The sequence below is a fragment of the Chiroxiphia lanceolata genome, chromosome 16 (genome assembly GCF_009829145.1).
Source record: "Chiroxiphia lanceolata isolate bChiLan1 chromosome 16, bChiLan1.pri, whole genome shotgun sequence".
In the NCBI taxonomy this organism is placed as follows: Eukaryota; Metazoa; Chordata; class Aves; order Passeriformes; family Pipridae; genus Chiroxiphia; species Chiroxiphia lanceolata.
Genome location: NC_045652.1, coordinates 8,965,878 through 8,992,361, shown reverse-complemented (window position 1 = coordinate 8,992,361; position 26,484 = coordinate 8,965,878). Strand labels below are relative to the sequence as shown.

Sequence of the window (26,484 nt, the reverse complement as noted above, 5' to 3'; positions counted from 1 at the left end):
CAACTTGATGCTTAAAGAGCACTTCTTTCCACATCTTTTTTCTTTTCCTTTTTACCTCCCCTCGATCTGGATCAGGACTGCTGACAACAGCTGACTCTGCCACTGCTGGGTGTTCGATTAAAGCACTTTCCACTTCAAAGGGGCCAATACGATACCTGGGAGAGGGGGAAGATGTGTCAGCTGCAGCAAGATGGGCCAGTCCATTGGTCTTTTCAAATTGCATTTTAACAGGCAAATGATCAAATCTAAAAGCAACTGACTCACCCAGCAGAATTAATGATATCGTCATCTCTTCCAACAAACCAGACATATCCCTCTTCATCCATAATCGCCCTGTCCCCAGTGACATAAAAATTTCCACGCACAGTAGCAGCAGTTTTCTCTGGATTATCCTGACAAATATCCAAATATTATGGGGGTTCAGAAGCAGATTAAACACAAAGATAGGTCCCTCAAAGTTTATAGGGTTGCCTGATTCTACTCTTTTCTTAAGAACATCCTGCACCTCAGCACCACCACACAACCAATCAGGCTCAAAGTCCTCAAGTAACCTAGTGAGACCTTCTGAAGATCCTGGATGAAATCCTGCTCCTGGCATAAAGGAACAGAACTTTGCCCTGGGTCTCCCCTGAGTTTCTCAGCAGGCACAGACACAGCAGCTCAGGCTCACCAGGTACTCAGAGAACAGACAGAAGGGCCGTGTCGGCTGGATTCGGACAGCAATGCTGCCCTCTTCTCCTGCAGGCAAAACAGCCCCATGGTCATCTATGATCTGCAGAAAGGACACACCATTATTCCTTTGGTTAGCTCAGAGGAATGAATCTCTGTTCCAGCACAGTGCAGGACAGAGAAGGGACACAGACAGCATTCCTTCCTCATCTACCCCCAACTGCAACATATCGACGTACCTGCACATCGTAAGGGGGAACAGCTTTTCCCAAAGAGCCAGGTTTAATTTTCATTCCTTTCATGTTGGCACAGATTGTCACCTGCGTAATAGATTTTAATTTAAAAAATTTTTTTGCAACATCTTGTAAATTTTATTATTGTTTTCATTAGGCAGGACATGTCTTTGTGACTTTGTTGTGACAAGGGCTGAATCAAGACCAAAGTACTGTGGTTCTTCAGAACATCAGAGAGGGGTTGAGAGGCATTTCAGGTCAGATCTGTGGAATGAGGTTGGTTGTGCTCAGTCTGAGCCAGTGGGTTCGTCTGCAAACACTTGACTTTGCAAGAAAGCAGATGTGAAATTATTACAGATCTTATTTCAGTAATTTAGGACCATTTCAAGGGTAGGATGAGAGAATGCCTGACATCTGACTCTTAATAGCTTTGTTAGTGTTCACTTCCAGAGAAGTCTGGGATGTGAGCTGGTTTAATATTTTTCATTAAAACCTCAGACAGGCCAAATTTATAGCCAGAGCAAATTATTCTTTTTAGTTTTGCCTTTGATGTAAAGATGATGACAGGATCACTTAGAGCTTATTTTATCTGAGGTGTCTCTGGCATGGTGCTTACAGGGATCTGAACCATTAAAATATGCAGCTGCTGATTCTGAAACTATATAATCATAATTATAAAAAGTCTTCAAAAAAAATACGAAGGATTCTCACCTTTTCCATTGATTTATCAAGGACATTGTGACTCTGGTGTAGTTACCTTTGAAAGGGCATACTGCAAGAATTAATGGAAACGTACTGTTTCAGTCTGACCGTAACCTTCATGGATATCCACCCCTGTCTGGGATTTCCACTTTGCCATCATTTCAGGATTGAGTGGTTCCCCTGCAGATATGCAGTGTTTCAAACTCATGATCTTGTACCTTCAGAGGAATAGCAAATGAAATAATTTTTTTAACTCTTGAAGAGAGCAGTGAATGGTCTTAACCAAACAGCCTCCCTTGGCTTTCCAGGTACACCTAAAGCTGAGGGTAAGGCTGAATAGGAACACACATCCTGAGCTTTCTGTTCAACCTGTGTTGGCTTCTGCCAGGATGAAAGACCTATGTGAGAAGAGTAAGTACCTTACTGAAGATGTGAAAACTCCTTACAAACTACTTCTCACAACCTGAGTATTTTACAGAGTAACAAACTGGTGCAAACAACTGCCAAATAACTCTCAGCACATGAAACTCCTCTTACTGCTCATTTCATTCTCAAGCATATGAGAATAACTCCACTACACTCCAGTAATTCCCTGATCCAATGCTGCCTGAAACTTGACATAAGTTTAAATCACGAACTGTAAGTTCAGAGGAAGTAACAACTTAAAAAGATTTCACTTGTTCCCTCTGTGCTGTCTTTTCAAAGACCCAGCCTGAAGCCTGAGTGGCCCATGGTGTGACTAGTTATTCTCATATTTCAGAACACAGCTCTCTTTCCTGAGAGCACTCTTGCTAATTAGATTTCCTTTAACTGAAACAAAAAAAAATAAACTAGAAATAAGGAACTTGAGGAACTAAGCAGCCAGAGGTGTCACAGCATTATATCCCAGCCTCCCTCCTACCCCTGCAGTACCTGCTCAGATCGTGTTGGACCAGCATGCGGTAGGCAGTGGGGGCAGTGCAGAAGGTCGTGATGGGGTATCTTGAGAGAGTCTAGAAAAAGAGAAAGTTATTTTGTAGAAAGAAAATGTAATGGTGGGTCCCACTGCTGTAGAACACACAGAACTTTCTGTCCAACAGAAGTCACATATGTAAATGAAACACCACTTAGTGCAGTTGTCCCAATTAAGACTGTTTTGTGCTTTCCAAGGTGTCCATGTCCCAGGCCCAAGCCTAAGTGGTGATAGGGAACTAGACCAAAGTTTTTCCAGATTTGTTCTTGGGAAAGTGAGGGTCCCCTCCCCACACAAGAGGCCAGGGTTGAGGAGAGTTGGCCAGCTTACTGGTTTTGAGAAATGGCTGAGAGAATGAACAGGCATTCAGGCAACTCTGGATGGCTTGAGAAATGGATTACTAACCTCTGCAATAACTGCTGGCTTAAATTGTGGCATGTGGTGTACAAAGACACAAGATCCACAAATCCATGGTGCAAAAACACTGCCCCAAGCTGCTTTTGCCCATCCAGTATCAGAGGTATTCCACATTATATCTGAAGGAGTCAAGTTCATCCAACGCCTGGTGATAAAGAAGAGATGAAAAAAAATGCTACATGGAGTGTGAGAGACTTGGGCACAGTTCACAGCAGAATTCAAGGACAGGGCAGGACGCTTCCATTGGAATATGTGGTGTCAGGAGGCAGGGCTCTGTAGAAAGTTTGTAAGAGTCAAAAAGGGACACTCCTTATTTCTCCTCTGTAGTCTGAGAGACAGAACACTTCACACTCAAGTGAGTCTGCAAGAGGGTTTTAATATGGAGGGTTTCACTGTGAAAGGGAAAAGATGAGGAAGAGGCAAGATCCTACAGTCATTGAAGGCCTACATTTACTGGAGTTCTACAGTCACATTTTCAATGTAATAGGGATCATGTCACTTAATGAGGACACTGGGAGCAACTCCAAGGTAATACCTGCCACCAGATACAAGTCCAATGCCATAACTGCTGTGGGACTGCACCACCATTTTTGGAAAGCCTGTAGTTCCACTTGTAAAATAGATCAGCATTGGGTCTTGACTTCTTGTCTGGACACATTTATGGTCAGCAGATGCCACCCTGCACAAGAAAAAGTATATTATAGTCACTATATGCATTTTTCCACCAAGGAATCTGTATTTCTAAGGTTTAGGAGTTAAACAGGAAAATAGCCACAAACTGCATACAGATCTCACTAAAGAAACAGATGCATCAGATACCACAGGCAAGAGATAGAGAACACATTTTGCCTGTCACAATTGCACTCTGAATCACAAGGCTCCTGAGTGAGGAGATGGTGAAGGACCTGAACTTAGGTCCCCAAACCTTTGTTGGACAAATCTGTACTTAATACAGTGCAATAATAATGCAGTGAGTTGACAGGAGGACGCAAAAATGTAACTTATTTCTGTTATGGAAATGAACCCCAAAACTCAGCAATGTACCTGACTGGTACAGCCTCCTTCCCCTCTCAGGCATGAAGGTCAAACAATTGGATACTCACGCCACGAGTTCTTTGAGGTTCAGCCACCCATCCCTGCTCCCTTTGCCTACAATTAGTTTACTTTTCAAAAACTGGCTGTCAGGTACAACAGATTCCACTGCAGGTGCCAGTGTGTCACTGGTAATGATGCACTTGGCCTTTGAAGCCTGGAGTCGGTATAAGATGTCTTTAGCTGTCAGTTGGGATGTTCCTGGAACAAAGATAATTCCTGGAAAAAAGCAATGAGCAATTGAGAAAACGCAGCATTTCTCCAAAATACTTGATCTCATCCATGTTGATGCTGAATTGTTCCATCATGGATGATTAGCAGTTTCAAAATGCAATGGGTCAAATCCTTCCTAAGAATTTGCAAAACTGCAACAGCAGAGCAAAATATTGAGTAATTAACCCCTTTAATAATATAGTTACTGCATTAGCACTGTCCAACCAGATAATGTATCTGGTCAAGGCTGGCAATTCATTCTTCACTGGCTTCAGCTGAGGGTGCTATTTAACAGAACAGCCTATCCCTTTGGTTCCTGTGTGGGTGCTGCAAATTCTCCTTCCATGCAAAAGTTGAGTTGTTCAGGTCACAGCAGAATATTCCTGCTTATGTTTTCTCCACATTAATTTTGCATATTGCCTGTATCTTCTATTTATGTCCTTTCTGCATCCAAGAGGTCACTCACCTGTTCTCATGCAGGCTACATTGAGGAGCCACCACTCTGGGACACGAGGCAGAACTGCTATAACTCTGTCTTCTCTCTGCAAACCACATGCCTCAGAAAGTACATTGGCTGCCTTCCTAGAGAGAAATCCCAGCTCTTCAAAGCTCCACTTCACCTCCTCTCCCTCCTCATTTACCCACCAAAAAGCTGGATTTGCTGGTTTTTTTCCATCCTAGAACACAACAGAAGATATTCAAGTAAGAAGTCAAAGCTTAAAAGGTTTCATTTCAAAATAAAATAACCCCAGACAAGGCACATCCTCCCTGGTGACTAGTCTCAGAGTGATACCTATATTTCTGACAAGCAAAACAAAATGGTGCATTCCACTCTGCAGCTGATCTATCCAGTATCCATCAGGAAAACTGATTTGTATCATCTGAGATCTGTTCCAATGTGTCCTGGTTTCGGCTGGGGTAGAGTCAATTTTCTTCCTAACCACTGATAAAGTGCTGCGCTTTTTGGATTTGGGATGAGAATAATGTCGATAACACACTGATGTTTTAGTTGTTGCTAAGCAGTGCTTACTCTAAAGTCAAGGACTTTTCCATTTCCCACACTCTGCACTCCCACAAGGAGTTGCACAAGGAGCTGGGAGGGAGCACAGCCAGGACAGCTGACCAGCCTGCCCAGAGGGGTATTGCACAGCATAGAACGTCCTGCTCAGTATAACCTGGGGGAAAGTTGGTCTGGAGGTGCCAATCACTACTTGGGGACTGTCTGGGGGTGCTGAGCAATTGTGTTGTGCATCACTTGACTTTCTTGGGTTTTCTTTCTGTCTCTCTGCCTGTTGTCTCTGTTGTCTCTTTTCATCACTACTACTACTGCTATGATGATTATTATTATTATTATTATGTTATTTTATTTCAATTACTAAACTGTTCTTACCTCAACCCATGGGTTTTACCTCTTTTTTCCTGATTCTCCTCCCCATCCCCCTGGGGGCTGTGCCTGTGTGTGTTCATGTGATCCAGTAGCTCTGTGGTACTTGGTTGCTGGCTGGGGTTAAACTATAACACAATGTCTATCAAGTAAAAGAAAAATACTACCTTTTCTAGTTGTGACCACTCATCTAAGACATCGCTTGCAAAGTTGAAATATTTTGGCAATTCCTTTTTATACTGGTGTATTGCTTCATAATGGGAAATAATCTGAGACGTCAGAAGCCTATGGTATCCGTGGAATGATCTGCAAGGCGACCTGAGAATCTGCAGACACCGAGGAATCCATGATTTAATAAACATTCTCATGATAAATGATGTTTTATCAGACAATGGGGGAAAAAATCAGGACTACAGCTAAGGAATCAGTCACCTGAAATGAAAGAAAACACATTTAAAACTAGCCAGGTATAGGACACTGTGTTCTTTTTGATATTGGATAAATTAATGCAAACCAGCTAGAATAAATAGGTTGGTTGTTCGCATCCTCATTTTATGATATGCTATCTGTATTTTCATTATGTGAATATTTAATATTACAGTATGCACAAGGGATAAGCACAATCATTTTGAGGTTAAATCAAAATGTGGACTATAGAAAAAAATTAGCAGAATTGTTGTTATGAATCCTGCAACAACAACCACCAGCCAACCAACCAAATCTAGAGAGTATTCAAAGACAATCCAGTTCTGAATTGATGGGTAATTCACTGAAGTCACTTAGGGAAGGTGTTCTGATCTGCTTAGATGTGGAGGGAAACCAGGTTCTAAAACACTCCCATAAGTGAGATTAAGGCACAAACTAGGCCAGAGGCTGGATTACAAAACGATAATTCAGGTTTATTTTGTAACACAAAAGAGTGGAGAGAAAGGAGGAGGATAAGAAAGCAGGGAAAAGGTAAGGGTGACTGTTAAAACACAGCACAGGAGTTACCACCACCACGAAGTGCTTCTCCCTGGATTGTGTTGCAGCCTCTGAGGAGGGAACAGGCAGGCAGAGTAAAATAGTGGCACCAGCCCCCTCAGCAGGTCCTGGTACCACCCTGGGCACCGCCCTAAATACCCTCACCAACAGACCCTGGACACCCATTGGCCACTTCACCAGTATCCAAGGCTGGTACCAAAATGGACCCCGACTGTCCATTGGCTGGTTCCCCAGTATCCAAGCGAGATCTGCCTGGCACGCCTTATTTGGGAGGGTAAGTACCTGTCGTGTTCTTGATTGTAACAACTTTTTGCTTGCTAGGGATCTCCTGGAGCTTTTGAAACAGCTCAGCTCCTGCAGCAGCTCAGCTGTTGCATCAAGATGTTTTTGATGCAGAATTTCTGTGGCCTGAGTGAATCTGCAAAGTTTTGCCCTTTGTCCCAGGTTTTAAAGTTAATTTTGTAGTCATTTGACCCTTGCCCAGTGTCTTCGACCATAACCATTTGTCCTCACATCTCTGATGAATGGATCTCAGTCTTGATCCAATTTTATTCCTCAAGAAAAAGTAACTTCTTTAACATTGGAATTATTTCCTTATTCCTCTGCAGAAGCTTTTACAGTAAGATTTAATCTGCCTATCAGGCAAATTAATTCAAATACGTAGAACTTAACACATCTTAATTTTTTCAGCCGTATCTGACAGCATAAAAAACCTGGATGCAGATTTCCCCCCAGAACAGATACTTAGTCAAAACCAAGGGTAAAGAGGAATTCCTGGTGTTCTCCATGTTCCATGGAGATTGTGTCAGAGAAACACTGACCAGCTGTAAACAATCCTATAGGATATCATTTGCTGCTGAGAAAGAGTCTTAGGACCTGGATATAAAATTAAGTGTTATTATGTCCCTAAGTGCCACTCACTTCAGCATCAGGATTAAATAGCAAAAAGTTCTTTAGAGAGTACTTAGACTTTAAAGCAGAACGCTATTAAGAGGACTTGGTGGAGAAAAATTCTTTTAAAAAAGTTTGACTGGTGAAAAATCCTATTTTAAATATTCCCAAAATACGTGCATAAAAAATGGCCAGTAATAAAGGGGGGTTTATGTCATATTTTGGGATATACATTCATCTATATTCTTTTTTTCTTTCTTTCTTTCTTAAGGAAACAACTTTTTAATTGGTGCAACATCCTGTAAACTTTATTATTGTTTTCATTAGGAAGGACACCTATTGAGTAAAAATATTATGATTTTCTTGAAATGTAACCATTCTTTTAGTTTGTGACCTCTACTGTTAATGCTAAAAAACAATGGATCCACTTTGAATCCTTGAACAAACAAGCCTAATCATTTTGGTTATTACTTTTAACAACACAGCAAGATATTTATAATTTCTTAGTCTGCTCTAATTCTATGATTTAACTGTAATCTACAGATTTCAGAGCATTACAATGACAAAATCTACACAATACCCTGTCAAGGAAAGAGGAGGGACAGAACATTCAGAAACAGTATTCAGGATCAGAAATGGTATTCAAGACTGACAAGATGAAAGGTATTTTAAATTCAGGATTCCCCAGTGATCTACCAAAATGTCTGCTAAGTTTTGCTGTGAGACCCTTCAAAGTCTTAGCACTTTCTCACCTGCAAACCTGGAGGTGAAAATGAAGTAAAAAAAAAAAAGACCCAGTAATGGCAAAGTCCTTTGAATGACTCCAAGAATCAGGAATTATTTTTCCTGATTTAGTACCATCTGCTTCTGCTCAATGATCATTAACACGAGGAATTCAGACAAACAACATTTTCCTGACCTGTCTGCTGTGGACAGGAGAGCTTGAGAGCTGGCTGGGGCAGATCCTCTTCGTTCAGTTTGCTTGGCTTTCACAACATATTTCCCAGAAGAGGTGCTCACCTGGAGACGTGAAACCTGGACTCTCTGTCAAAAAGGATTTGAAGTGAAACCCTTCCTACTTTTTTGTTTGCTTCTTCTGAAGTAATGAGAACAGAACGTAAAACAGACTAAACAGCAAAAGTCTTTCCATGAAGTAACCTTTTTCTTGTAATCATTTACACCCTTGTTAATTGTGCATAATTTGCACCTTAACCTGAAACACTTTGGGTCTTCTTTTTCCTCTGCCTTAACCACTTAAGTAGATCTCAAATTCATCAAAAGGAAGAGAAGCATTAAAATAAAACAGCTTTCCACTCTGCAAGAATTTGGGAATGTTACAGTAGTAGTTTTTGAATGTCAATTAATTGTTGATACTCACCTCCAGACAAACATTATTTTTATTTTCAATTTCCTGTTTAATTGTTATCAAAATCTTGTAGTTACACCTATTTTTTTTAAGGAAGCTGTTTATATAAATTCCAGTACAAAAATTAAACCTTTGTATGCTCCTAGGTGTGTCCTTTCTCTCTCCCATTCCACAGTCTTAATTACTTGCAGCTTTTGCCTTCTGCAAACCTGTAGGTCAATGGAAAAAGTGGTTCCAACATCACACATCCTCAAGCCACATGGGGTTTTTCTCCTTTTTCTTCCATAGCTTGTTTTACTAGTGCTCTGGGTCATGACCATATGCTCAGTGTCAGGTGGTATGACCAGTACAGATGATGGAGATTTTCTCTCCCTGCTTTCCAGATCACTCTCACCCTTGTCATTCTCTTGCCCACTCTGTGTTCTTTAGAACCTTTCTCTGGATTTTCCCAGTAGGTGTCTTTGGCAGATCTTGAACAAACTCCACCTGAAAGGCAAAAATGCTCACTTGTAGCCAAATACTTTCTAGTTAATTTCCCAGGTGCAAAAAAGACACACATTTATTATGACTGGGGATAAAAAGATGGGAAGATGCCCAGCGTGGTCTGGGACAGTGAAATTCCTTACTACACACTGCAGTTGACTTGTAGGGTCAAGTACCACAATCCAGAAGAGATGAGTACTTCAGCAGTCAGGACGTGGAGCTACTGGTGTCTTTCTTGGGGTAAAGAGGTGAATTCCAACCCCGCTGATGCCAGCAGGAATTTCCCCTTTTCTTTGGCTGAGAGTCTGAACAGAGCTCAGGGGAGGAATGGGTAAGTTCAGCGTCTTGCCCGTTTGTGCTGGTGGGAAAACTCCAGTATTCCATGAAAGGAAAACTGGACCCTGATGAAGTACAGTCACATGAGCATTGCCTCCCTTTGGGTCCTCTGAAGCACACACAGTGAACCCAAAGCTACAGCTGCAACACACCCTGTCATCTACTCTGATTTTATTTAGCTGTTGTTGGAGTGTTTGTCAGAGTGCAGCTGAAAAGGAGCTGAGGCAGGACAAAAAAGGCTCAGTTTCTGGTACAATTAGAAGATCTGTCTTTTGGGGCTGCACTTACCTTCCTTGGATACTTGTAAGGTGCAGTCACTTTCTTGACATGCTGTTGAAGCTCCTGAGTTAATTTTTCTGGATCGTGTGATGCAAAAGCAGGAGCTAAAACAATGAAGGCTTTGACTACCTGTGTCACAAAAATTAAGGGATTCCATTAACTTTCAGGGGTGGGAATAAAGAGATACATTTCTTGTGGAAAGTGAGTGTCTAAATTGAGAATGCAAAAATTCAAGCTTTTTCTTTAATTTCCCTTTCATTGTCTCTTTATGACAGAATGGTGTGTTATGAAGGCTGTGTTCTGCAGCAGAGAATTTTTTTCCACTTTTTTTCCCCTTAATTTTATATCCTATTAAAGCTGAAGATCTCATCCCAGTTGCTCAAAGAAATGTCGCAAAGGTGAAAAATATAAAACAAAAATTGAACACTCCTTGTATCATGGCTACCATGTGCTTAGTGACAAAAAGAGGAATAATACAAATTCCATTACTTAGGCAAAAAGATGCCACAGTAAATCTGAAAAGTCAAGTCTTTTTTCCCCACCTCAAACCCTGCAAACAAGGAAATAATTCTGAAATTCCAAGATTGGTCAAGATACGGATTTAAAAAATGGAGTTTAGCCCATTTCATTTGAAAAATCTGCAATATACTGAATTCCAAGGAAACCTAGGACATATAGGCAACTTGATGCTTAAAGAGCACTTCTTTCCACATCTTTTTTCTTTTCCTTTTTACCTCCCCTCGGTCTGGATCAGGACTGCTGACAACAGCTGACTCTGCCACTGCTGGGTGTTGGATTAATGCACTTTCCACTTCAAAGGGGCCAATACGATACCTGGGAGAGGGGGAAGATGTGTCAGCTGCAGCAAGATGGGCCAGTCCATTGGTCTTTTCAAATTGCATTTTAACAGGCAAATGATCAAATCTAAAAGCAACTGACTCACCCAGCAGAATTAATGATATCGTCATCTCTTCCAACAAACCAGACATATCCCTCTTCATCCATAATCGCCCTGTCCCCAGTGACATAAAAATTTCCACGCACAGAGGCAGCAGTTTTCTCTGGATTATCCTGACAACAATCAAAAAAGGTATCTGATTGTTAGTGAAACATAACACATCGACTTTGCAGTGGTGCTAAAAACGAACCAGAAAATTGTTCTCAAAATGAGTTTGTTCAATACTATTGTGTGTCTTCAACTGAAAGAAACAGAGCCATGTCAAATAGCAGTTTGGTGGTAGAAAGATGTGAGGGGGGGGAAAGAGCACTTGTGTATGTACAGATTAGAGCGTTACAGAGAAAAGGCTGTGCTGTATCTAAATTCCCATCCATCACAGCAAATGACTAAAATGTGTAGCCCCCTGTCTTCAGGGAAATGATTTTTCATTGCAGGGGGTTGCCACAATGACCTCCTGTCTATGGAAAATTTTTACCTTTAACTGTCAAGACCAAAACTCAAATGAGGTGACCTTCAGAAAAAAATTTCATTCTCTACATTGACCTGTAGGTTACACAGGAAAAACATGTTGACAACAGACATAGAACCTGAACATAAAACCTGAAGTAATGATATTGAACCTAAAGAAGTTTTTGATCACACAGTGAGCAATTATGTTAGACAAGTGGTTGCTTGAGGATGCTACAAATATCCAAGTATTATTTGGATTCACAAGAGGATTAAACACAAAGATAGGTCCTCCAAAGATTCAATATGATACTTCAAATGCAGTGGACAATAGGTTTGCCTGATTCTACTCTTTTCTTAAGAACATCCTGCACCTCAACACCACCACACAACCAAGCAGGCTCAAAGTCCTCAAGTAACCTAGTGAGACCTTCTGAAGATCCTGGATGAAATCCTGCTCCTGGCATAAAGGAACAGAACTTTGCTCTGGGTCTCCCCTGAGTTTCTCAGCAGGCACAGACACAGCAGCTCAGGCTCACCAGGTACTCAGAGAACAGACAGAAGGGCCGTGTCGGCTGGATTCGGACAGCAATGCTGCCCTCTTCTCCTGCAGGCAAAACAGCCCCATGGTCATCTATGATCTGCAGAAAGGACACACCATTATTCCTTTGGTTAGCTCAGAGGAATGAATCTCTGTTCCAGCACAGTGCAGGACAGAGAAGGGACACAGACAGCATTCCTTCCTCATCTACCCCCAACTGCAACATATCGACGTACCTGCACATCGTAAGGGGGAACAGCTTTTCCCAAAGAGCCAGGTTTAATTTTTGTTCCTTTCATGTTGGCACAGATTGTCACCTGCATAATAGATTTTTATTATTCTTTGAATTTTTGCGACATCTTGTAAATTTTATTATTGTTTTCATTAGGCAGGACAGTCTTTGTGACTTTGTTGTGACAATGACCAAAGTACTGTGGTTTTTAAGAACATCAGTCTGGGATGTGAGCTGGGATGAAGTAAAGATGATGAAGGGATCTACTACAATAATTTCATTTATTGCAAACGTACTGTTTCGGTCTGGCCATAACCTTCATGGATATCCAGCCCTGTCTGGATTTTCCACTTCGCCATCACTTCAGGATTGAGCGCTTCCCCTCCAGATAGACAGTGCTTCAGACTTGTGAACTTGTAGCTTGAGAGGAATAGCAAATGAAATAATTTTCTTAGCTCCTAAGAAGAGCAGTGCGTGGCCTTAACTGAACAGCCTCCCTTGGCTTTCCAAGTAAGTACATCTAGGATTTCACAAGTTCCTTGGAAATGACAATCATCATCCTGTTACACCGACCTTGACTGGACTTGTTTGTGTTACCACTGAAGAAAAAACAGTTCAACTCTGTGTCACTGCAAGTAGGTTTTTCTACTGGCACATGAGTGAGCAAATGTGTTTTTTTGGAAGGGCTGACATGAAAGGAGAAATCTAAACAAGTGCATCAGGTATTTGCAGGAAGCTGAGTTATGTACCAACATCCAAGATCAAATAAAACACTGAGAATTTTATAGAGCAAAAGTAAGCCTGAGCTCTCTGCTAAACCTGAGTTGATTTTTGTCAGGATGAAAGACCTATGTGAGAAGAATAAGTACTTACTGAAGATGTGAAAACTCCTTACAAACCACTTCTCACAACCTGAGTATTTTACAGAGTAACAAACTGGTGCAAACAACTGCCAAATAACTCTCAGCACGTGAAACTCCTCTTACTGCTCATTTCATTCTCAAGCATAGGAGAACAACTTCACTGTACTTCAGTAATTCCCCAATCCAATACTACCTGAAACTCGACATAAGTTTAAATTATGAACAATAAGTTCAGAGGAAGGGACAACTTAAAATAATCTCACTTATTTTCTCTGTGCTGTCTTTTCAAAGCCTGAGTGGCCTATGGTGTGATTAGTTATTCTCATATTTCAGAACACAGCTCTCTTTCCTGAGAGCACTCTTGCTAATTAGATTTCCTTTAATTGAAAAAAAAAATAAATTAGAAATAAGGAACTTGAGGAACTAAGCAGCCAGAGGTGTCACAGCATTATATCCCAGCCTCCCTCCTACCCCTGCAGTACCTGCTCAGATCGTGTTGGACCAGCATGCGGTAGGCAGTGGGGGCAGTGCAGAAGGTCGTGATGGGGTATCTTGAGAGAGTCTAGAAAAAGAGAAAGTTATTTTGTAGAAAGAAAATGTAATGGTGGGTCAGACCTTGTAAAGGTGCAGGTGAACAACCCAAGAGGTGAATGTTGAGGAGAATTGGTCAGCTGACTGGTTTTGCAAAGTGCCTGAGAGGAGGAATGGGCACTCTGGAAAGTAATTGAAAATTCAGGATAACAGTGCCCTAATTTTGTTCTATGCCATGTTCTGATAACTGGCCCTCACACTGGGCCCAAAGCAACTGGAAGCCCATACCTGGAGTGAGCTTTAGGCTCAATATGGGACAAGGTAGCACTGATCCCATGATTTTTATATCTTGCATCTTTCACCAGTTCTTCTCTACACTGAAGCCATGTCACATGGCTTAACCAGGGGTGAAAACACTTGTTCCTCTATCTTATTGGGCACCAAAGGCAGGGAATATTACTTGGAATGTGGGGAGTACTATCCCTGCTGCTACAGAGCAATGGCACCCATGCACTGGAGCCCAGCTTGTTTGCTTCCGTTTTGTGAAAGGGAAATAAACCTCCCAGTATAAAATGTTATGCTTACCTCTGCAATAACTGCTGGCTTAAACTGTGGCATGTGGTGTACAAAGACACAAGATCCACAGATCCATGGGGCAAAAAGACTGCCCCAAGCTGCTTTTACCCATCCAGTATCAGAGGTATTCCACATTATATCTGAAGGAGTCAAGTTCATCCAATGCCTGGTGATAAAGTAGAGATGAAAAAATTGCTACATAGAGTGTGAGAAACTCAGGCACAGGACACTGCATTCAAGGAAAAGGCAGGAGGCTTCCACTAGAAGATGTGGTGTCAGGAGGCAGGGCTCTGTAAAAAGTTTGGAAGAGTCAAAAGGCCTTAAACATTCTCTTTTTTTCCTTCATTCCCTTCTGTTTAACATTTCCAGCATTTGCTTTTCTCCTGAGCAGTGCAAAACACCCTTGACTTGAGCTGCAGAATCTGGATCTAGATCAAAATACAAATTATTTCTATGGACTATCACCAACTTCCACCTCAGGATGCCTTAGGAAAGGCACCCTTTGATTGTCATGAAAATTCTCACTCTTTAAGAAGCATAATTACAAGACATTCAGTGAAAGCAAAACAGCACCAAGCCACAGATTCAACCTGAACTGTAACTTTCAAGGTATAATCCTATAGCCAAGGTTGCTTTGGTTTCTCAAGGAAGGTTGACCCAGTACCAGAGCACTTGACTTTCTCTGGTTTTGCCATAGGGACACTCCTTATTGCTCCTCTGCAGTCTGAGAGACAGAACACTGCACATTGACCTCAACTGAGTCTTCCAGAAGCTTTTAATAATGAGGGTTTTACCATGAGAGGGGAAAGATGAGGAAGAGGCAAGATCCTACAGTCATTGAAGGCCTACATTTACTGAAGTTTTACAGTCACATTTTCAATGTAATGGGGATCATGTCACTTAATGAGGACACTGGGAGCAACTCCAAGGTAATACCTGCCACTGGTTGCAAATCCGATGCCATAACTGCTGTGGGACTGCACCACCATTTTTGGAAAGCCTGTAGTTCCACTAGTAAAATAGATCAGCATTGGGTCTTGACTTCTTGTCTGGACACATTTATGGTCAGCAGATGCCACCCTTCAGAAGAAATAGTATATTATAATCAACATGTGCATTTTTCCATCAAGGAATCTGTATTTCTAAGATTTAGGAGTTAAACAGGAAAATAGCCCCAAACTCTATGATCTCACTAAATAAATAGTTGCAATAGATACCACAGGTAGGAATCAGAGAACACATTTTGCTCCTAACAAGTACGCTCTATATGCCATAACATTTAGGATGTGAGCACCTGCAGTATATTCTGGTGACTTTATCTGCAGCTGTTTTGCAAGGGCACACAAGGTACTTGTTATGGAACACCAGGCAGATGCAAAATCAGCCTCTGCCTCAACACATACTGACTCCCAGCCTGAAATCCACAGCGGCCATATGGAGGTTGTCGTGCCAAGTAAGGTGGTCTTATTACTGACGGTATGCCATTTATGTTCAAGAGATTGATGAACAATTCAGGTTCTCTGGACTACCAAGACAGTATAGGGAAGAAATAATTGAGCACCAAGAGCTGGCAATGGGTATTTTAAAATTGAATCAAGAGGCATTAGAACAGGCTCTAGGAAGGCAAGCACAAAACAACTGATTAGTACAGTGTGTGCTTGTCTTGTGATCACAGTAGAAGCAGAGAGCTTCTAAAAGCTGGCAGGATGCTGAGTGAGGGGACGCTGAAAGACCTGAATTTAGGTCCCAAAAACTGTTAGATGAACCTGTACCTAATGTAGTGTAATCACAGTGAAGTGAGCTGACAGGAGGATGCAAAAATGTAACTTATTTCTGTTATGGAAATGAACCCCAAAACTCAGCAATGTACCTGACTGGTACAGCCTCCTTCCCCTCTCAGGCATGAAGGTCAAACAATTGGATACTCACGCCACGAGTTCTTTGAGGTTCAGCCACCCATCCCTGCTCCCTTTGCCTACAATTAGTTTATTTTTCAAAAACTGGCTGTCAGGCACAACAGATTCCACTGCAGGTGCCAGTGTGTCACTGGTAATGATGCACTTGGCCTTTGAAGCCTGGAGTCGGTATAAGATGTCTTTGGCTGTCAGTTGGGATGTTCCTGGAATAAGGACAACTCCTGGAAAATAGCAACAAGCAGTTGAGAAAACTCAGCATTTCTCCAAAACACTTGATCTCATCCATGTTGATGCTGAATTGTTCCATCATGGATGATTAGCAGTTTCAAAATGCAATGGATCAAATCCTTCCTAAGAATTTGCAAAACTGCAACAGCAGAGGAAAAAAAAGATTACATTGAATTATTAATCTCTCTAATCATATAAATTAGTGCATTAACACTGTCCACCTGGATAATGTATCTGGTCAAGTCTGGCCTTAGATTGTAACTATTCAACCTTCACTGACTTCCAGTGCAGATGCAGTTTAACTGGACCATATCTGTCCCTTTGGTTCCTGCGTGGGTGCAGCCAATTCTCCTTCCATGCAAAAGTTGAGTTGTTCAGGTCACAGCAGAATATTCCTGCTTATGTTTTCTCCACATTAATTTTGCATATTGCCTGTATCTTCTATTTATGTCCTTTCTGCATCCAAGAGGTCACTCACCTGTTCTCATGCAGGCTACATTGAGGAGCCACCACTCTGGGACACGAGGCAGAACTGCTATAACTCTGTCTTCTCTCTGCAAACCACATGCCTCAGAAAGTACATTGGCTGCCTTCCTAGAGAGAAATCCCAGCTCTTCAAAGCTCCACTTCACCTCCTCTCCCTCCTCATTTACCCACCAAAAAGCTGGATTTGCTGGTTTTTTTCCATCCTAGAACACAACAGAAGATATTCAAGTAAGAAGTCAAAGCTTAAAAGGTTTCATTTCAAAATAAAATAACTCCAGACGAGGCACATCCTCCCTGGTGACTAGTCTCAGAGTGATACCTATATTTCTGACAAGCAAAACAAAATGGTGCATTCCACTCTGCAGCTGATCTACCCAGTATCCATCAGGAAAACTGATTTGTATCATCTGAGATTTGTTCCAATGTGTTCTGGTTTTAGCTGGGATAGAGTAAGCACTGCTTAGCAACAACTAAGTCAAGAACTTTTCAGTTTCCCACAGTCTGCTAGTGAGGAGTTGCACAAGGAGCTGGGAGGGAGCACAGCCAGGACAGCTGACCCAGCCTGCCCAGAGGGGTATTGCAGAGCATAGAACGTCCTGCTCAGTATAACCTGGGGGAAAGTTGGTCTGGAGGTGCCAATCACTACTTGGGGACTGTCTGGGCATTGGATGGTGAGTGGTGAGCAATTGTGTTGTGCATAACATGTCTTTCTTGGGTTTTATTTCTCTCTCTCTATTGTCTCCAACTACTACTGCTATGATGATGATGATGATGATTATTATTATATGTTATTTTTTTTTCAATTACTAAACTGTTCTTACCTCAACCCATGGGTTTTACCTCTTTTTTCCTGATTCTCCTCCCCATCCCCCTGGGGGCTGTGCCTGTGTGTGTTCATGTGATCCAGTAGCTCTGTGGTACTTGGTTGCTGGCTGGGGTTAAACTATAACACAATGTCTATCAAGTAAAAGAAAAATACTACCTTTTCTAGTTGTGACCACTCATCTAAGACATCACTTGCAAAGTTGAAGTATTCTGGCAGTTCCTTTTTACACTGGTTTATAGAATCATAATGGGAAATAATCTGAGACGTCAGAAGCCTGTGGTATCCATGGAATGATCTGCAAGGCGACCTGAGAATCTGCAGACACCGAGGAATCCATGACTTAACAAATGTTCTCATGATAAATGATGTTTTATCAGACAGTGGGGAAAAAGTCAGGAGTACAGCTTAGGAATCAGTCCCCTGAAATGAAAGAAAATACATTTAAAACTAGCCAGGTATTGGATGCTGTCTTGTTTATGATATGGATAAATTAATGCAAACCAGCTTGAATAAATAGGTTGTTTGTGCTCATCCTCGTTTCCCCCTACTACTTTATGCTCCTCCTGATCTGTCAAAGAGATTGTGCACTGCTTTTTCATTAGAATCTTTCTTCTCCACTTTGTCAGCTGATGAATGGTTCTCATATCTCATCTCTAAATTTCACTTACCAGTCCTTTTCTAAATATCTGTCTTAATTCCTGTAAATTTTATATTTTACTCTGCCTGCTTACAGAAATGAAATGGCACTAGTTATTAAGTGCTTTGAGGACAGCATCATCTTGACTTAAAAGGGTCTGTGCAATTATGCTATGCCTTAAATATGCACTAGATGGCGAGTCATACTGAATTTATGCACCAATAAAACCAATGAATCCCTGAAATATTTCCTTGTGAGTTCTATTTTCTTTGGGGACATGGAATAAACACAAAATAAACAGTGGGTGAGCACAGGTGAAATGCCAAAGAGTTCCATTTGCTCTGCAGTTCAGCTGAAGCGTGCAACTTGGGAAAAGATACTGGTCATAAAACAAACTTGCAAAGAAAATGCCAGCACTTCCAGTTTCTCCTAGTGTTTCCTGTACAATATACAGGTGTATGTCTAAAAGAAAACAGTTTCAATTTTCTGTTCAGCTCTGCAAAATCCCACTTCTTTCCTCACTGCAAACTGTCCTGGCAGGGTGGACTGTTGTATGATCCTCCTTTCACTGTAGTTTCCTTCCAGGACACAAAGCTTAGAAGCCCTTCCAAAATGGTGCCTATTTCCTGGCAGGAGGCTTTCAGGAGGGATTTAAGTTGATTGCTATTATTTCAGTGGCAGATAGGGGAAAACCAGCTCTCTATTCAAATGGTTCTATCATCCTACCTGTGCTCTGGGAGCCTTAGGCTGCGTTCTGAGCTTGCAACGCTGCCTGTTCAGATCAAACAGGCCTTGTCAGTTTAACCTGTAATTCTGAAAGATGGTTTTTAACCTTACTAAGATGTTACTTGAAAGATGTCTATGGAAAAGAGCCTGTCGTGAAGAGAAAGAGACCACAAAGTCAAATGGGAGACTCTTATCTTTCTGCTTTTTTTTTTCTCTCCTTTAGTACCTGATCGCTGAATCTGTATTTATGTGTGATCTTATCTTGCAAGCAGCCTGAATACACAGCTCCCTCTGATTTCATTAGGCACCCTGTACAAGTACAAATAGAACACATCTTAAGGTGCATTACAACCCAAACCCTTTGAGACTTAGGAAAGAGTTCTCTTGAAACCCAGTCCCACTCACACTAGACACGAAAACAACCTAAACTAAAGCAACGTGTCACCCAAGATCCTTCACCCTCCAGAAAATGGAGTCTACCACGAAAACATTCCTTCCTTTTAGTGGTACCCTCCTGGATAAAAAGTCTGCTAAGGGCATGAGGAGCAGAGCAGCACTTACTACTCCTCGAGAAGGAAGAGTCATTATTGGAGGAATTCCTTTATCTCTCAGTTTGGTTCTACTAATCCAGACCCACCTGTCCCCAGGTCAGCCCCATCCTTTGTTCAACTGAAACAACCACTAGGATGCCTGATCTCCTATAGAGAGACTGCAGCTCTGGGGGTACAGTTCACAAATTTCAGCACAGTTTAAGGCTCAAAAATGTTTCTGCTACAATTACAGATATTTACAGAAATAAAAATTTCTTAGTAACTGGTACCTTCTCAATACTTTTGTAAGATATTTTTTAAAACATTCTGAAAAGACAAGCTGTAAAGGCCTTGTAGTTCACAGGCATGGTTGATAGCTATCCAAAGATGAAATAGTACATTTAGTCCCTTTGGTTTATTGCACTGATATTATAGCTGCATGAAATTGTGCTACCGCTGAAAACCAATGGTTTAACCCACAAAGTAGGATCTTACTTGAGCTACAACTTGGCACTTAAGCAGAGAAAGGAGCCTCAGAGACAAGACACTGAAGAGATGCAGATATTAAAATTACATATACAAAACAATGAAAGTTTTTCCCTGACCAGCACACTCTCCAGTCAGATCCACAATAAGTAGCTCCATAAGTGCAAGAGACAACCCTCAAATACTGTCCCAGGTACCTCACCTGCTGTTTTGTCTGCAGCCCTGCACCAGGTAACACTGACAACACCAGGGTGTCTAATTACAGAAGTGCACTGGCTGCAAGCATTTCCTCCTGTGCTCTCTCTCTCACCCTCTCCCCAGGGTTTTGTTACAGAAACACTAAACCCAGCTTTCCCACAGATACTTTTTCCCCCAAAACATTGCTCAAGATCGAGAAGTGGGTAACTGTCTTAACCTTGCTGTGGAAAGGTGCAGTTGGCTCCACTGGTGGTAGACTCCTCTATCAACCTTATCAACCTCTTGGTTTGGCTGATACAGCCACAGCCACATGAGCAGCAAAACCTGCTGCTTAGTGCTCCTTTGTTTCTTTCTTTCTCAGTATCTGGATAAAGGCAGGACACGATGAAGACACATTTGCTTTTCCTTCTTCTATTGCTATTTCTTACAGGCTTCCTGGCAGCAGACACCATAAGCCCAAATGAAGCAAAGCTAAAGAAAGACAAGCTCCCCAAAATAAAAAAGGAGAACAATGTCCTCTTGCTGAAAAAGAGCAACTTTGACAGAGCACTGAAGGAAACCAGTTACCTCCTGGTGAAATTTTGTGAGTATCAATTTGCACTGTCTCTTACCCTGGTGGCTCTGCAGAGCATGACTGATGCTGGGGCACTCAAGTACTCTTGTTTTACCATTGCTTTGTCCCCCAGAAGTCCTTGTTTGTTTTGTTTTTCTCCATGTATCTATTTCTGATCATAACTGCAGCAATTTATTCCTTTTGGGGTGGTTAAATACCAGTCTGCTACATAAGACAGTGCTGAGTTTGCATTCTTCACTTCCCCTGCCTAATTTTGCAAGTATGTGTCTCACAGCAGTAATGGGTGAAACATTAGGAAAAAAAATAAAACCAAACAAAAAATAATCAGCAACGCTTTTCTCCCTCTTACGTTTTCATCGGCACTTTGAATGAGGTTTTTTTGGATGGCAACTCCTCTGGGAGTGCTTGGGCTTCAAGGAACATCCTTTTACAACATTTTGGTGTTCGTAATGTGGCCTATTTCCCTGAAATTATCACTTGATCAGGTGGAAGTAGGTTTGTGATCTTTCTATTAGGTTCATGTTCATTCCTCACAGGGAGAAAAGTAGTGGGGGCTTTTGAATAATTAACTTTGTTATAGGGTCTGGCCATCAGGTACATCACAAGAGCAAAAGCTAAAAGGTGTATTCTGGATGTAGTCTAAGTCAGTCTGAAATGAAAACACTTGTATTTTTCCGATAACAAAACCTAAAATACACTGAAACTAAACATATATTTGGATCATACCAAACATTCACTAATCCTAAAACAGCGTTATAAAACTTTAAATATTTTTAAACTTTCAGAATAATCACATTAGAAAATTACTTAAAACATAATGTTTAAAACTTTTAAACACTCTTGAAAGTGTTGAAATTTAGGAAGATTTTATTTACTAATTATGGATGTTCTAAAGCTATTTGCTAAATTCACGCTACAGCTGTGAACTGTTTTATTTCTCTGAAGAAGAATCATTTTGGTGAAAAAATAATTTATCAGAAACCCCTTAGTAATTCTCTAATCTTAGCTTTGTAAGAGCTGATTTTATGTACAGAGTCTAAATGTCCAGGTCAGAGAAGAGTTTGTAGCCAAACCTTCTCAGTACTGGCACAGATTATCAACAAGGAGATGTTACAACACACTTCAGGATTGCAACCTAATACAAATGGAAAGCAGGCATGTGAAGAGATTCATAGAGGGACAGAAGTTGAAGAAAGAATTGTTCTGAATACAGTAGCCCAGGACTTGGGTACTCAAAGGATGGAGAGATCCAAATCAGGCTTTCTTCTCCCTACTTCAGAGGTCTTGGACCTTTCCAATATCCCATCACTCTCACGACTGGCTTCTTCAGAAGGGAAGGACAAACACATTCCCCATTCCATTCCCCACTGCAACTTCCAAAAAACATCAGAGGTGAAACGCTGCTCCACAACCACACCTTGCTCCAGTGATCCTCATGGCTGTCTGGTTTGGATTAAAGGCCAAGATATCTGAAAGGCTTATTGAAAACTCATGAATTGCCTTTCCCCCACAAAACATAAAGGCATCTGCAATCCCTGTAAAGAATTATGAAATCAGTCACGAGAGTGATGAGCTCCACAGCCCAGATACATTACCTGGAAATCACTGGCCTCATCCTCTCTAGCTCCCTTTGGAGACATGCCAGTAAACAGCCTCTGGGGAGCGAAAAACTATCCTGCAGTGAGGCAATGCCCCAGGATGTTGGAAACCTGACTCCACAGCACTGAACAAGATGATTCATTTGCTGTAATCATTTCATTGCCACAGCACAAAGAGACTAAAGATGAGACACGCATGTGCACCTGCACAGAGAAGCCATAAAGCCCTAATATTTTATGTCCTACTCCCTAAAACAGGCTATCTGAATAAACAATCTGTGTGAACTATTCAGGAAACTTAGATAATGTGAGAAAAGGCAATATTGCCCAGATCACACAGGAAATCTATGGGGCTGCCAGGAACCAGCTTCAGAAATCCAGAATGAATGCAAGACCTGAGATCTTTCTTTTCTTGGCTCACTCTCAATCACAGAGACATAGTCAGAGAATGGGAAGGAATCCCAGGCTTCCCAGAAGGTGGGATTTTTTCTAGTACTGTACCAACACAGGGAAAAGTTTGAGCTCCAAACTTTGGTTCAACACTCTCTCTTAGACCTGTCAATTATGAGAAAACCCCAATGCTTTCCCTGTGGCATATGATTATTTACTTACCAGTCCCACAATATTTATCAGGTGAGGCCTGTTTTGATGTCTTCTGCCCAGCGACCCCCAAATCCTCCTAAAGCCCGTCAGTTCCACCCTCACAGTGTCCCAGGTCTGCCTTCCCTCAGGCAAGATTTACTATAAATACACTCTGACTTTGTGCCAAACAGTGTACGGGTACCCTCTGGAGCTGGGCAAAGTGCACAGGGCATGTACCCAGCGTGAACACAAAGTATTGATCCAGAAACCCAGCACTCTTCTGCCCTCATCCCAGCTGTGCTGTGGAACAAGACATGTCTGAAAACCATACAAGCATCACACAGGAATGTGCAAGCCCTGCTGCCTGCCCAGCTGAGTTATGTGCCCTGCCTGTGCCAGGAGCACATAACCTCAGTGCTCAGTTGAAAGTAGTTCTTCTGCTGTGGCATCTCCTAATCCACGTTAAACTGACCCAAATTTCATACAAATGCCTTTTGGCACAGGGAATACAGGGCACTTGTCACCAGCAGAAGGTAGATCAATGATGCCTGCGTGTGAGAATTTCACTGTTTACATTATACATTGGCTGAATAGAAGTCCCTGTGTTGGCTTTTACTGCAGAAACAAACAAACACAAAAAAGATCCCAAGCACTGTAACAAATAGGCTTATCAGAGGGAGAATAAACTTTACACACTCACAGACACAAACACTAGAAGCACTGCTTTCAGAGCACATGCTAACATCACTTCCTCCCACCTATGAGAAGAATTCAGGAAAAGGCACAGCTCCCACTGAATGCTTGATTCCATAGATCTCTGAGAATGCCTGCTCCTGTCCTTTCCAGTGAAAAATTGTCAGTTCCTGGATAAACATGTGGTTAACCTAAGGACAAGCACAGAAGTGGTGCAGACCTTGTCCAACTCCTTTGTGTATTAAGCCCACTCTCATTTATGAAAAAGTGATATTTACTTTTTCTGGCAGAACATTTGTACATCCAGTGAGGCACCGGGTCACTCATAGGATTCCTGCAACCCATGACTGACAATTATGCTGAGATAATGACATTTAATAAGCAAGATAAGGGTTACTTTTAAAGATAAATATCTCCTTTTAAAGACAAAAAGGCTGAAGGTGATGCTATTTTTAAAAAACACCAAGAAATTGCTACCTGTGTATGTATATACTAGTTCATAAAAAGGGAGATTTCTAGAGGGCAGGGTGGGGCATGACTGATCTTAAATCAATTATACAGCTCAGGTGATCAGCTCCCTTATAAAGCCAATATCCAAAGCATACTCACTCCTGTGATATGAAATGATTTCAGCGTTTAGGTGTGGTCTTCTCACCACAGGAGGTGAATGCAAACAGTTCAAACCCACACAGAATAGTTATTTCTTACAACTAATCTTCCCACAGGAACATAGTGCAGTGTGAAAGACAGTGGAATGTGGATACCTCATTCCACTTCATGCCTCATTCTGACTTCCTCAGAAATCTGTGTCAGTCTTTAAGGAGTAAATCCTCTGAAAAAGAGTCACTTTAATTGTTTGCAAACTATGCATACAAAAATGCCCAGGACAGTGGAAACACATGTGTGGACAGGTAAAAGATGATGTTCTAGTTGCCTGCTGCAAACTTACTGACTACCATGGGTTCCTCATGTAGGTGTCCTCCTTTGAATGAGGATTCAAACTTAAAATAATCCTTGATGTTTGCACAGCAAAAGATCTCAAATGAACTGCAAACATCAGTTAAAAAGTAGAGGTCAGCACAGGAGACCATGGCTGTATCTCACTGTAGAACAAAATGGGAGAATTCAAGGTCACACAAGAAAGTTTGCAACTGCAGCAAGATTAACACCCTTCCACTCTGATCTGTTAAACATGAATCTATTCTTCATCTCAAGAGTCTTCTACAGAGAAAATTATATATCTGTAACACAAGAGAAAAAAGCAGCCTACAGGGAAGATGACAAATGGGACTGCTAAAATGATTTTGTGACCATGTCAGAAACTAACAGGTAGGAAATCAGTATCCAGCATGACAACAGGCACAATCACAATGACTGCAGCAATCCCTAAACCATGAAAACAGACAGCAGATTAAGATTGGAGGCCATCAGCAATTAGCTAAAGGAAAAGGAACTCATGGTGCTTCCATGTATACTGACTTCAAGAATGCTTTATAGTCATTAAATGCATCCATGTATCAGCAAAAATTTCAATCCACATTTCAATGTATTTTAGCTCAGTAAACTGCACTATGAAAAAGAACCAGCAGCTTACACAGGTTATTGATGTACTCAAGAGTCTCTCAAAATACAAGATTTCTGGTTCTCTTACCACTTTTAATTTTCCAACCCTTAATTTATCCTTGTTTTTATTTACAACACAACTAAAACTACAGATAATGAAGACACTCTCCCACTGTGATCCAATGCTGTTCCTGAGTTGATGGCCTTTGAAGGGCCTCTACCTTCTGGCAGCTGTGGCACAGCACCCTGGTTTACACGGGTGTCCCACCACCCACGAATGCCTTCCCTGGTGACCTTGTCACCAACTCTATTGCCTCTCATCTGTGTCTGTTCTCATACTCTGCTGATGCTCAGCTCTCCTTAAGTTTGCAGCCTGTGATGCCATGTTAACCTCAGCAGCTGCTTCCTCATCCCAATGCCTGACGTGATCGGTGTCAAAAAAAATCTAAACCAGAGGAAGCGAAACAAAACTCAAGAAAAGGCTCCAAAGAAAAGGAATGATGATTTGCTGCAACACTCAAGCAACTTGAAAAATAAAGCACCTGGGAGGCAAACAGAGAATGAGTGGAATGAAAAGGAATTGATGGAAAGCTGAAGAGAAGTTTAATCACTCAGGAAAGCAGGGGAAAGGTGCACGATGGATGTTTCCACGTGGTTTCTGGGTAGCCAAGGAAACAGTTTTTATCTGTCTGATGAAGAAGCCTGTTCACTCACTGAACTTCTGTCTCGCAGTTTTCAGGTTAATGGTACTTGAATTTCTCCTGGTCTCTGACTGCATTGATTACTTTTTACATGATGGAGTCATGCACTTTTCCCCATCTCCAGCCTAGAGCTGCTAACTCTACCAACTCTCATTATCTAAACATGCTGCTTGCATTACTAGTTACATTCAACTCTGATTACTCAGGTCATTCAGTGATAGGAGATCATTCTTAAAATATCTGTTTGGAACTGAAATATTTCAGGGAAAAGTGGATCTTAAAATCCCCCTGACAATCTACATCAATGTCTCATGTGCGTAAATCTTAATATTCCCTGTATATTTGTGAAGCTTCAGCTTCTGTGTCTGGACCTCAACGACAATTTCTTATGCCCCTTCTCATTTTACTGTGCAAAAAGCGCTTTCCAAGTTCAAAAGTTTCCAAGTTCCCATCTGTGGTAAAAGGAACTGTGCAACATTATGTTATTAGGAAAAAGTCGTTATACTGAAATTGCCTCTGGTGTAAAACATTGGCTTGGAATTCGCTAGAAGGTGCTGGATCCTGATTTTCTCTGTGGTTTCCTGATCCTTA

At 41.5% G+C, this 26,484-nt stretch overlaps 4 protein-coding genes across 17 annotated transcripts in view; 1 reads left to right on the top strand and 3 right to left on the bottom strand.

The window, feature by feature from the left end:
• LOC116794673 (acyl-coenzyme A synthetase ACSM4, mitochondrial-like) overlaps nt 1–8,651 on the bottom strand; it is a 20,740-nt gene extending 12,089 nt beyond the window's left edge. Inside the window, exon 1 of one of the 2 annotated variants that reach the window (XM_032703519.1) lies at nt 8,558–8,651. The gene's annotated coding sequence lies outside the window, so the exon portion shown is untranslated. Of the gene's footprint in view, nt 1–8,289; nt 8,340–8,557 lie in introns of those variants that run through there. The other variant, XM_032703518.1, reaches the window with a different exon arrangement.
• Nucleotides 1–23,079, bottom strand: part of LOC116794670 (acyl-coenzyme A synthetase ACSM3, mitochondrial-like) — a 24,379-nt gene extending 1,300 nt beyond the window's left edge. The window contains exons 1-12 of one of the 8 annotated variants that reach the window (XM_032703503.1): nt 22,967–23,079; nt 5,830–6,094; nt 4,745–4,955; nt 4,077–4,284; nt 3,509–3,652; nt 2,962–3,118; nt 2,517–2,596; nt 1,699–1,822; nt 909–989; nt 671–772; nt 265–392; nt 56–155 (exon numbers count right to left, since the gene is read on the bottom strand). In XM_032703503.1, the coding sequence (XP_032559394.1) occupies nt 56–155; nt 265–392; nt 671–772; nt 909–989; nt 1,699–1,822; nt 2,517–2,596; nt 2,962–3,118; nt 3,509–3,652; nt 4,077–4,284; nt 4,745–4,955; nt 5,830–6,030 (1,536 nt within the window). In that variant the 5' untranslated portion in view covers nt 6,031–6,094; nt 22,967–23,079. Of the gene's footprint in view, nt 1–55; nt 156–264; nt 393–670; nt 773–908; nt 990–1,698; nt 1,823–2,516; nt 2,597–2,961; nt 3,119–3,508; nt 3,653–4,076; nt 4,285–4,744; nt 4,956–5,687; nt 5,798–5,829; nt 6,095–6,655; nt 7,633–8,456; nt 8,655–8,915; nt 9,097–22,966 lie in introns of those variants that run through there. The other 7 variants (XM_032703499.1, XM_032703505.1, XM_032703501.1 and 4 more) reach the window with 7 other exon arrangements.
• On the bottom strand, nt 5,557–23,080 carry LOC116794671 (acyl-coenzyme A synthetase ACSM4, mitochondrial-like). Of its 4 annotated transcripts, XR_004359848.1 has the most exons (15): nt 22,967–23,080; nt 17,762–18,025; nt 16,772–16,982; nt 16,079–16,286; nt 15,086–15,229; nt 14,159–14,315; nt 13,525–13,604; nt 12,476–12,599; nt 12,184–12,264; nt 11,946–12,047; nt 10,945–11,072; nt 10,736–10,835; nt 10,011–10,130; nt 8,558–9,389; nt 5,557–5,988 (listed from the first exon to the last, which is right to left on the bottom strand). XR_004359848.1 is itself a non-coding variant. In XM_032703508.1 (14 exons), exons 2-14 carry the CDS (start codon nt 17,960–17,962, stop codon nt 9,303–9,305), a joined length of 1,743 nt encoding a protein of 580 aa, XP_032559399.1. In that variant the 5' UTR covers nt 17,963–18,025; nt 22,967–23,080; the 3' UTR covers nt 8,515–9,302. The 4 variants fall into 4 exon arrangements, 3 of the variants coding, with proteins under 3 accessions (XP_032559399.1, XP_032559400.1, XP_032559401.1); XM_032703508.1 differs by lacking the exon at nt 5,557–5,988 and having other exon boundaries at nt 8,515–9,389; XM_032703509.1 differs by lacking the exons at nt 5,557–5,988; nt 17,762–18,025; nt 22,967–23,080 and adding an exon at nt 17,620–17,755 and having other exon boundaries at nt 9,281–9,389.
• PDILT (protein disulfide isomerase like, testis expressed) overlaps nt 20,458–26,484 on the top strand; it is a 23,878-nt gene continuing 17,851 nt past the window's right edge. For 2 of the 3 annotated variants that reach the window (XM_032703525.1, XM_032703522.1), the window contains exon 1: nt 20,458–20,765. In XM_032703525.1, the coding sequence (XP_032559416.1) occupies nt 20,567–20,765 (199 nt within the window). In that variant the 5' untranslated portion in view covers nt 20,458–20,566. The remainder of the gene's footprint in view (nt 20,766–26,484) is intronic. The other variant, XM_032703524.1, reaches the window with a different exon arrangement.